Source organism: Rosa chinensis, chromosome 2 (assembly GCF_002994745.2).
Source record: "Rosa chinensis cultivar Old Blush chromosome 2, RchiOBHm-V2, whole genome shotgun sequence".
NCBI lineage: Eukaryota > Viridiplantae > Streptophyta > Magnoliopsida > Rosales > Rosaceae > Rosa > Rosa chinensis.
In genome coordinates, this window is record NC_037089.1 from 25,590,277 (window position 1) to 25,602,495 (window position 12,219).

The window sequence follows — 12,219 nt, forward strand, 5'->3', positions numbered from 1 at the left end:
AAAAGAGTATTTGTATTAGGGTAGATAAAAAAGCTTTGGTAAAAGTAAATTTGATTGCTTATAGTGTCTCTGAAAATCTGTCCCTCGAGATCACTTACTCGACATGTTTTGCTTAAGTTCAAGAGTTACAGGCTTTTAAGTCATCTTAACAAATATCATACTCCGGACAAGTTACAAGAGAGAACGAAATATAAGGAACTGTACTATACATCAGAAAATGTTTGTGGGGTATATAGTAAATCCATGAAGGTGTTGTTGAAGACATGGCAGGCTCCAAGCTAGTCTTAGATCGGCTAGTGTACGTCAGGGCACTACAAGATCATCAGGTGACCAATCCTCTTGCAAATGTAGGTTTGTGGTTGTGTAGATTGGTGTGGTGTCAGGTGGGAATTGGGATGATCCTTCTAGTTCCAATCTGGCACTTTGTCGACAAGATGAACAAAACTAAAAGACATGTTCTAAAACTTATTAGACCGTTCTACACTAGAAACAATGCCAAAAACAATATTTCTTTTACGTTTGATATATACAACGAACTCAATGAAGTCATCTTGATCTTGTCGACATCTGGACATGAGTGCATTTTGTGTCTGAATGAACTAGAATTGCTGATTAAGTTTGTTATTTGTCTCTATCTATCTAAAGATATGGAAAATGCTTGGTCCCAATTCATAAACTAAAACATAGACTGTTACTATATACCGTACCTCCATAATAATGTCATTAGTTTCTTCCTTTCCTTTGGACTGAAGTGTATGCAACTTTTATTTACTGAATGAAGTAATCATGTGTTCATACAAGCAAAGAAATAGTATAGGAGTGTTTAGGGCACTCCAGCTAGCTAGGATCTCGATTGCGTAATATTGTTGTAATGTTTAGAAGTTTGATACAACTCAAATATTTTAGATATTAGACCAAATTTGAAATCGTGAATGAAATTAAAATGATATAAAAAATAATATGCTATGAATAATATCAAAAATACGAGTAACAAGTTTGCTAATAAGCTAGAACATATGCATCTAGGTCTTTCATATTTCTTGCAAACCCAGAAAGAAATCTAATTTCTTGTCATGAAGTTTTTTTTTTTTTTTTAAAGCATGAACCTCAGTTCACAATAAGCATCAAGAGGGCATCCTGCAATAATATAAGGAGTCTCCACTAAGTCTATGTATTTCTTCTCGATCATAAAGTTATGGGTACTGAAGTTTCATCAAGAGATTGAAATATTAGAGCAATATTGTATCTTGAATTTGAGGCATTAATTCGATCTTCATATTTGATCCATCTTGCATTTTCAGAACTCGAGAGTCTCCTTAAGCTTTTTGGATTGATGAAGAATATATATGTAAGAAACCATCCCTTAATATTGCTAGCTAGCTATAGTTCAATATCACACTAGCAAAATAATTCACATGAACACTATGAGAGAGAGAGAGAGAGAGAGAGAGAGAGGTGAACGTACATATTCCAATTCCACGTACAAGTTGCAGAAACTGCGAGATGGAGCATAATGCTCATTATGTATGGATGAAACTTTTGGATGAAGGTGATCCAATTCCATTTTTGATCTTTGCACTTTGCAGGGTATGGCATATATGGACAAGTAGGGTGCCTTTACAAATTCCAAAACGACAGAATTCTCTGGTGCAAAAGTATGCAACATTTACTTTTGGGACTTTTAACTGCCAAAAGCTTAATCTTCCCTAGTGGATATTTATTGGTTTATTTAATTTTCAACACCACTTTTTTTTTTTTACAAAATTAGTGGTTGAGTGAGCTATCACTCTGGGGCGGGAAATAACTTTGGTATGACCCTTCTCCAATACTAATTGCACATTAATTACTTGATTTAAAGTTATTGTTGTCCAATATTTGAATGAAAAACTAGTGAGAAGTTTATTTTTTATATTCACGGTTTATTTTTTTATATTTTGGATGACAGTGTAAATCCCCACCCCACCCCTGATGTCAGTGAGATTTGACCCCTTGACCAAATGAGGCCTAAATTCATAAGGATAAAAATATGTGTGTTCCTAGGTTGAAAGTTAGAGCAAGAAGAGAATTTAAACAGTTGGAATCATAGAATTTTTTGTTTTTGATAAAATTGGTTGGGAAGACGAAAATGTAAATAGAACATAGCAGCCTTAGGCCAATTTGTGTTTGGTGGGGTGGTAAAGCTTTGGTCTCATATATAAGAGGTCAGGAGTTCGAGCCCCATCAAGGGTGGGGTTTTTTTTTTAAAAAAAAAAGATTGCTTCACTTTAAAAAAAAAAAATCATTTTTTTAAAATTTTTTTTAGATTTTATTGTGTTTGGTAAATAAATAAAAAGCAGTTTTAATTGAAAATCATATGTCACTGGCAGCAGATTTTAGAAGCAGCCCAAAGGTTGCTTTTAGAAACTGCTGTGGATCAAAACATGCTTTCAAGTTGTTTTATGTACTGACAGCATTTTTAAACATATTATTTACTAAACACGAAACTGTTTTAATTCACAGCTGATTATTCTCACAACACAGCAGCAAACAATTTTTTTTTAAGTCACAGCAATCCCAAACTATTCCCTTATTGGATTTGATAAACAAAAACTAGCTACTGCTAGTACTATTGAGTTGCATACTATAGGAAGAAATGTATCCAATATCTATCCGAATGATAATTAACACACAAATGTAAAAAATAAATGTATACAATATCGTTTTATAGTAAGAAATGATTCCTAGAGAAGTATTATGTACGAGTTTGCCTGAAGATGTAAGAATGTGGAAGAAACCATAGTGCTACAATGAGAAAACATATAGAAGAGAGATCACTCAAATCGACTGACACTGCATATTAAAAAAAAAAAAAAGTCTTTGCTAGGGGCGGAGACCGCAGAGTTAATAGAGGGCCTGCAGTGGTACCAATCAAGAATTCTTCTTGGCCCCCACTAGTGTAATTGTTTGAAGAATTGAAGACTAGCGGTTAGTGAGAGAACTAAAAATAGGTACATGACCCACATGGTCCAGTTCAGTTGGCAAGTTGACTGTGCTCCTTAAGCAAGTTGAGGGACTTGAGGCAGAGGTCTCAAGTTCGAGCCTTGTGTATGGAAAAGACTATGCGGGGAGGGCAAGCCCACCTATTTGGTGTACTCGATGCCCGGAGGGGGGGTGTCGCTGCGTCTTTGGCGCGGCACTGTGCTGGACTTCGGGTAAAAAAGGCCATTGCGTGCCTCCTTGTGGTCCTTCCCAGTACCTCCTTTTTAAAAAAAAAAAAAAAAAAAAATAGGTACACTATAACCAATACAATAAAACAAAAACTTTCCCCTATTTATTACCAAAAAATATTACTAAAACAGTAATAAAATAAAATACAATGTACGACCCTTTTTTTTCTTTACTTATATTTTCTTTTTTTTAATTAATCTCAAATTGAGTTTCAATTTATTCATCACAAGCCAGAATAAGTATTACATAGCCTCTCACTGCCTTTTATAGACACATCAAGAAGTTGTGATATTATCTACATAGTACGTGGAAATATATCAACTCACTAGACATCAAAAACAGTATGTATATAAAATAATTGGAAAATTTTAACAACAATACACTACTATATGGGTCCACTCCGAATTTTGGTGAATTTACTTTCGGAAATATCAAAATAATACATAACTTTCAAATCTAGACCCAAAATTGGCGCATGTCGTTATATCCACCGTTAGTCAGTGTGATTTTGGTCAAATTTGTATGGGAAAATCCGTCTCTTCAAGGATTGATAAAAAAAAATTAAAACAAGAAGAAGAAAGAAGAAGAAGAAGCCTCCTGCAACTCTCTCTCTCTCTTCTCTAATTGTCATCACTCTCTCTCTCACCCACCATCACCATCACTATCACCATCTATTGGTGAAATTACAATAAAATTATAATTTCTATTTGAGAAACTCGTTGACAATAGGCTAAGGCATGAGTATCTCACTCTCTTTAAGGAGATTCAACCCCTCTGCTGAACAATGCTGGTGCACTAGAAATCTTTTTACTTGTCCTCTCCAGAATACAACTGCCCAACAATAAGTTGTACGGCTCATACCAATATACACAAATTGGAGGAAACCAAAGCTCCACTAAAAGAATACTTTTCTTTCGCCAAAAAACACACAAGACACTTTGAGGAATTTTGGAAAGAAAGTTGATGGGTGAATAATAGTGTTTGGTAATAGTATTACATAAAAGTAAGGATATATTTGAGCATGTAACAAATTGTGCTATTTATAGGCTCTTAGGACACTCCCTACAATTAATAGAGTAGTAACCAAATACCATAGGTTACAAAAAATTAAAAATCTAAAATAAATCAGGGTCTTTCTAAATGTACCCGGCAAATATCTAAGTACACCCAGCAAAATTATAAAAGTTCTAAGTACACCCAAAAAAGTTTCTAATAATACCCTTTTTAATAAACCCAGCAAAACTTATATCAAGAAAAATTTTAGATTCGGGTGCTGCCGGTTGAAACATCTGATTTGGGGTGCTGCCGGTTGAAACATCCGATTTGTGAACCATATCAGATAATTCATCAAGTACATCAGTCAGAGGGTGTTGTGTATATTGTATTTTGCAAGCAAGAAAGATGCTTACAATTGCAATTATCTTCCAATATTCCTACCATTAGATTGACGCATGTCAAATTGGTGGCATAACATCATTGCCCATGCTATTGTCACCTGAGGCCTTAAATGCTATCAACACAAATATGATCTAAACTTAAAATTCAAGCCACATTCCAAGCTCTTAAAGATAACTTGCGCAATTCTCCGTCTTTCTTTGACCAAAAGGAAACTAACTTTTTGGGAAAAGATTTGGAAATTTTAGAAAAATGAACTAGTTGCTAAGAGGTTTTAGAGCAAGAGAGTATCGTGGATGGAGATCAGAGTGGGTGAAGGGTGCAGACCACAACGAATTTAGGGAGGAGATTGCTGGGTGTGGGTTTTGGGCGTGAGATTTGCTGGGAGTGAGCTTTGCTAGGTTTAATTAATAATAAGGGTACTATTGGAACATATGCTGGGTGTAATTAGAAATTCTATCATTTTGTTGGGTGTAAAAAACTTACTGGGTATATATAGAAATTTGCTGGGTATATTTATAAAGACCCAAAATAAATCACCACGAGTTACAAATAAAATTCAAAATAAATTCTGAATTTAAACACACAAATAAATTCAGAATTTAAACACAAAATAAATTCACCCAAATTTAATTTCAATGATAAATAAAATATTAAAATGTTACAACACCATCACCATCACAACAAACACACGAACCCGGCCAAAGAACAGCTGCAATCAAATAAAGCTGATCCCCTAATATCAAAATAACTGAAAACCCACAAAAATTCTACTAAACCCATTTCAATTCATGCAAAAGGGTATCATAGATTCCCATCCAAACATAGAAAGCATCAAAATTTAACCTTCTAGCAATCTGAAACAATCAAATCCAGAAGCTTTTGCATACCTTCTTCAAGTATATAGCTTGACAATCAGAGATAGAGAGTGGGGGAGAGAGATAGTTGGAGAACTATGTGTATTTATTAAAAGTGGTTTGGACCTCAAATTAGAGGAGCTTGAGATTGAGGGGAAGGGTTGTGAGGCTTTATATTCTTGGTGGTGCCGGATTGGATTCGAGGAGAGGGCCGGATCGATTCCAGATTCGAGGAGACTAGGAGGTGCTGCTGGCTCACTGTACCAGTGCAGTTGACTGTCGAGGAGACTAGGAGAGACTAAGAAGCAGAGTCGTCTTTGTGGTGGTCGACCGGAGAAGGAGAAGGCAACAAATGAAGACTGGTAAGACCGTAGAATGGTACGTTGCGCATTTGTGCTGGTAATAATCGCTCAGTCATCCTTGTAACCACTGCTGTATATACTTTTAAAAACTCTGCAGCAATGGCTACTGTTATCATTGTCGTATCTCGAGATGATGAGAGAGAGAGAGAGAGAGAGAGAGAGAGAGAGAGAGAGAGAGAGAGAGAGAGAGAGAGAGAGAGAGAGAGAGAGAGAGAGGTGACAATACTAAATTACTCTTTGAAAAATAAATAATTGCATAAGGCTAAAGGTTATTGACGGCATGTACTAAAATTGGGTCGAGATTTGAAAGTCATGTACGATTTTGATATTTCCGAAAGGGAAAAATTCATCAACGGTGTCTAGACACTTAGGGGACTTTCAGAATGATACCTGAACTTACAAAGTTATCAATGTGATACCTGGACTCATTTTTTCATATCAATGTCGTACCTACGAACAGTTTCCATCACGGAATCGTTAAATTTTGCACATGCGATGCACGTGAGTCACTTAATGAAGATAAAAAGACCGATTTACCCTCAATTTTTTTTAAAAAAATTCATCAACGGTGTCTGGACACTTACGGGACTTTCAGAATGATACTTGAACTTACAAAGTTATCAATGTGATACCTGGACTTATTTTTTCATATCAACGTCGTACCTACAACCAATTTCTGTCACGGAGCCGTTAAATTTTGCACTTGCGATGCACATGAGTCACTTAATAAAGACAAAAAGACCGATTTACCCTCAAAAGTTTTTTTTGCCTTTTCTTTTCTTTCTTTCTTTATTCTTCTTCTTCTTCTTCTTCTTTTGGATTCTTTATGCTCTCCTTCTCTCCTTGCTAACACCACCGCTTTCGGAGAACCCACCATCGAATATGCAGGAAGAAAAATGGGGGAGAGCCACAACAACCTCCACCACCGCGCAATGACATCGTCCTCCGCTGCTTCTTGATTGGGTTTGGGGATAAGGATTGCTTCTTCCTCCACCGCTAGCGAAATCGTGGAGGCTCGAGGCCACATTCTAAGGGCCACCGGCCGGAACGACAGCCACAACAAGGTCTGCACCGCCAAAGGCCCTAGGGACCACCCCTTCAGGCTTGCCGCCCACACAGCCATTCAATTCTACGACGTGCAAGATCAGCTCAGATAAGACCGGCCCAGCATGGTCGTCGATTGGCTCATCAAGAAAGCCAAGGCCTTAATAGACGAGCTGCCGCCGTGGAACCCGAACTCAATTTTTGTTCAGACAACATCTTCTCCGACTGTGTAGATATCCGCCGCGCAGGACACGCAGAACTTGAGCCTCCATTTCTCGATGGTGGATTGGTGGAGGCTCCAAGTTCTTTGTTTGCCAATAGGTGAGGCTCAATGGAGGGCAGCAGCAGAGTGGCGAAGCTGGTGAATCAAAACCGCTCGAATTTTCTGCAGGTGAGGATGGTATGGAGGCCGAAGTTAATGTTAATCTTTGTCTGCCTACAATTGCCTCTTATCGAAGTTGGGCTAGAGGCCGAAGTTGTCGGCTAGACCGGTGAAGTTGCAGGTGAGGATGGCGTGGAGGTCGTGTTGCATGTCGGGAACGAAGGAGAGGATGGCGGGGTGGGATTGGAGCTGTGATTTGAGAGTGGAGGGCTGGTGGGGTCTGTGTTTCTGATCAATGGTGTATAAAAAGAGACACAACAACGGTGTTTGATATTCGATCGGCGATGGGAATCCGCTGAGCAAGATGATTTGAATCTTCATGATTCAAATCAGGGGAAGAAGAAAACAAAAAAGAAGAAGAAGAAAGAAAGAAAGAAAGAAGAATAAAGAAAGAAAAGAAAAACTTTTGAGGGTAAATCGGTCTTTTTGTCTTCATCAAGTTACTCACATGCAAAATTTAACGGTTCCGTGAAGGAAATTGGTCGTAGGTACGACGTTGATACGAAAAAATGAGTCCAGGTATCACATTGATAACTTTGTAAGTTCAGGTATCATTCTGATAGTCCCCTAAGTGTCCAGACACCGTTGGTGAATTTTTTCCTAAAACAAACTGAGGGCAGAATGACTTTTTTGCCCTCATTTTTGGGCTCACGTGCTCACAGTTGGTGGAGGCGTGACGGAAGTTCGCCAGAGGTACGACGATAATACGAAAAGTAAAGTCTAGGTATCACATTGATAACATTCAGAGTTTAGGTATCATTTTGAAAGTCATCCAAGTGTCCAGACACCGTTGGTGAATTTTTCCATTTCCGAAAGTAAATTCACTAAAATTCGGAGTTGACTCATTGTCATGTACTGTTGTTAAAATTTTCTCAAAATAATTTGCATTTTGTATTAGACGTGCAAAAACATTTCTAATAAGTGATTCAGTTTGATCACTTTATTCAATATATTGTTGTACCCATTATTTTTATATAGCTATGAAATCTCAATTTTTCTATATTTTCAAGTACATTATGCTCTCCCCACCCCTAAATTTTTTTTTATGGCTCCGCCTTTGGCCTTTGGCTTGACTTTCAAGTCCATATTGATATCAATGAATCACTCAGAGAAACTCAACTCGCCACCCGCCTTCTCATTTGCCCTCTTGTCGGTCGAATTCATAATCTTATTCTTTACAAGATGATTTGACTTTCATTTAACCACAACAGTCTCCTCTATCAGTGGTGCCCTTTGAGAACCTGTTTTTTCTTTTTTCTTTTCTGATTCGTCTTCCATCTTCATCATGTGAGACTTTACTAACTTGAGAATTTAAAAACGTGCTCAATGTGACTTCATCTGAATAACCATACTAAGACAACCGCACCGCATCTACTAAACTACATCACATAAGCCGGTAAAACCTTTACTCTTCCACCGATCACTTTAATACTCCGTTCAGTTACAAATCTCCGCTCTGTATTTTTTTCTTCCCTAATTAACATAATTTATTACGACAGTAGTGGCGTGACAGGGTGCTATAACCCCAAACACTCTGATTTGTCCTCTGACCTTTACATCCCAACCAGAAAAGGCCGCAACAGTGCAACTAGTCCCAGAAGCCGCCAACCTTCCCCCAACAGTCGACGATGAAAGCTAAATCCACCTGACGGCGATGGAAACAAAGCAAAAGCAAACCCCCCACCATCCCCAACTCAATCCCAGACGTCCCTTTCATCCCCAACTCCCTCACATTCTCTCCAATATTATTATTATTATTATTATTCCATTCCCTCGTCTCCTTCAAGCTTCTCAATTTTCCTCTTCTTCATAACCCACCCCTAAATGTCGCTCACTTCCACTCTACGACGCCGTTTCCGCAATGCACCACCGCGCCGGTTTCACCCTCTCTCGCTTGATCCAATCCCCGCCGTCCGATCCCGACCCCTCGCTCCTCTTCCTCGGCGGCGGAGGCTTGTTCCTCCACCCTGATCAAACCGTCTCTCCCACCTTCCTTTCCCTCCTTCCGGCCAAGTCCAAGACCCGTTCGGGTTCGGGTCGGTGTTTCAGCAAAACGGTGCGTTTTGGGGGTGGCCGCGGCGGAGGGGCGTTCTTGTGTGTGAGCTTGTCAGATGGAAACGAGGGGTATGTTCGGGAATCGGGAGAAGTCCTGGGGCAAAATGGGAATAAAAATTCGACGGCGGAAGAGCAGGCGGCGGAGGAGGTTGTGTTTGAGAAGGAGCGGAGTGAGATTGTGGAGAAGGGATCAGGTGCTATGAATACTACCAAGCATCTCTGGTCTGGAGCTGTTGCTGCCATGGTTTCAAGGTTAGAGCTTTCTAGCTTTCAAAGCCTCTATATTGAATTGTAAAGTTTTCATCTTTGGTGAATAATCATTTGTATTTGCTTGTGAATTGGATTAAGAGTAGAAAGTTTGAATCTTGGAAAGAAAAGAAATATGAGTGTTGGGTTTTGATGTTGTTGATGAGTATTGGACTATATGATGATGCACTATAAGTCAAGGTTGTATGTTTTGTTTGGATATGAATATTGGAAATGAAAAACCCAAATGAGATTTTTCTCTTTTGTCCTGTGAGTATGAAGCAAACTGAAAAGGACCTCTAATTTTCGTTTTTTCATGTAAATTACTGGTTATGCCTTGAATTGACTATTTGTACATTCTGTTTGGCTCATGCATCATTATTGTTCTGAGGCTTGATATTTTCTGTGGTGTATTTAGAACGTTTGTTGCTCCTCTCGAGAGGCTAAAGCTGGAGTACATAATACGTGGTGAGCAGAAGAACTTGGTTGAGCTCATCAAGACGATTGCAGATTCTCAAGGGCTGAAAGGATTTTGGAAAGGGAATTTTGTGAATATTCTTCGCACGGCACCCTTCAAGGCTATCAATTTCTATGCCTATGATACGTACAGAAATCATCTGGTGAAGTTGTCGGGGAATGAGGAATCCACGAATTTTGAGAGGTTTCTTGCTGGTGCTGCAGCTGGAATTACAGCTACCTTGCTCTGCTTGCCCATGGACACTGTATGCCTCAACTCACAACTTTTAATTGGTCCATTTGATTTCATGTCATAAGAAAACCTTTGCCTGGTGAATCTTTCTTAGTTTGTTTGAAGTAATTGAGTAATTACTCTTCTAGTCTTCTTATGCTTTGTAGTTAGTTCAATGTGGAGAATAAGAAGGGGGTAGGGGATGTTCTTTTCTGGGCCATTTAGCTAGTGAGTAGAGAGCGCCACTTCTGCAAGCTTGCTGTCTTTTGTGTTTACACTTTAGAGCTTGCAGTATGCTGGTCAGACACTGGGAAAAATGCTTTTCTCAGCCATTTAGGACCCTATTTAAGACTCAGTGTTTGCCCTAGTCTTGGATGGAAGTATGAAGTGTGAACCGCTCTTCCACTGCAATTGCTTTGCCATATGTTTCAAGTATCCTAATCAATGGAGGCTTGATAGAAAACCTCTAGAAGTATCCCTGTGCAAAACAGAAGATTCAGTATTACGCGAAAGTAGGTGCAATTCTTGAGCTTTTGTGGTTACATTGGCTTTTCTAACTTTCTTCCTTATTTAATCAGACTTCAACTAGTTCACCCGGTGCAATCCAAATTCTTGAAAAGAGGGTATATCAAGAAGAATGAACTCCCCTCCACTAGTCTAGAGTCTCTGTAGATTAACTGGAATAGGCAGAGCGCCAGCTTAGCGCTTATCTTGTTTTACAGGGCACTTAAAAAAAATTATTTTTGTTTTCTTCCTATATGAAAACAATTTTGTTACCCCATTTTCGTTAAGTTGGCTGGTTACATTTAAAAAAATAAAAAAAAAACTTGAATCTGCCATTTTTTAAAAGCTTCTTATAGTAATTATTTTTGTGAAACTACAGTGGAAGCCTCATTCTAAACTGTCAATAATTTCAGATCCGGACAAAGATGGTAGCTCCTGGTGGAGAAGCATTGGGTGGTGTAATTGGTGCTTTCCGCCACATGATTCAAACCGAAGGATTCTTCTCTCTTTACAAGGGCTTACTACCCTCTATTGTCAGTATGGCACCTTCAGGTGCAGTTTTCTACGGCGTCTATGATATACTGAAATCAGCTTATCTGCATTCACCTGAAGGGAGGGAGAGACTCCGACACATGAAACAAGAAGGTGACAAACTGAATGCTCTGGAACAAATGGAGTTGGGTACCATTAGAACATTACTGTATGGGGCAATTGCCGGTTGTTGCTCTGAAGCCGCTACATATCCTTTTGAAGTTGTGAGGAGACACCTTCAAATGCAAGTTCCGGCAACTAGATTAAGTGCAGTTGCAACTTGTGCGAAGATTGTTGAGCAAGGAGGTGTTCCTGCTCTTTATGCTGGATTGATACCCAGCTTGTTGCAGGTATGGTACTCTGATGATTCTTCAGTTAAAATGCTTTAGCTGTAGCAGAGGAAGTCACGCATAGAAATTTTCTAAACATGTTCTCTTACTTTCTTTCGGTAATTAGACTAGGTTCCTGTTTTTCCCATACAACTATCCTTCATAGCAAACTTTCGTATACTGGCAATGTCACCTAATTACATCTGTTTATTATGATCTTGACATAGTTTATTTTCTCTGCTTTCAGGTCTTACCATCTGCTGCCATCAGTTATTTTGTGTACGAGTTCATGAAGATTCTTCTCAAAGTAGAGTCTTCATAGTACTTTTGAATCCTCATCACAGACCATAGCTTTCATTTCCGAAAGAGTTCCTTAGAATGTTCTCCATTGACATTTTGTGAGATGGGAGAAGGAATTAAATTCCTGCCATAGCACAGATTAACACAGAAATTTCAGTCTTTTGTATGTGTATCCCATTGGCATTTGAACAGTGAAAGGTCTGAGTAATTTCAATGCGTCAGCAGGTCTTAATGTCATTGATAGTTCGAGGCTAGCAACGCTAATGGTGCATTGTCTTTGGGTTACACAAATTATCAACAAAACGAAGCTGATAATGAA

At 38.7% G+C, this 12,219-nt stretch overlaps 1 protein-coding gene across 1 annotated transcript; it reads left to right on the forward strand.

Moving 5' to 3' along the window:
* Positions 1-8,661: 8,661 nt before the first annotated feature.
* Positions 8,662-12,158, forward strand: LOC112185368 (probable mitochondrial adenine nucleotide transporter BTL3). The gene is made up of 4 exons (XM_024323608.2): positions 8,662-9,554; positions 9,967-10,270; positions 11,154-11,621; positions 11,848-12,158. Exons 1-4 carry the CDS (start codon positions 9,109-9,111, stop codon positions 11,920-11,922), a joined length of 1,293 nt encoding a protein of 430 aa, XP_024179376.1. The 5' UTR covers positions 8,662-9,108; the 3' UTR covers positions 11,923-12,158.
* Positions 12,159-12,219: the final 61 nt, after the last annotated feature.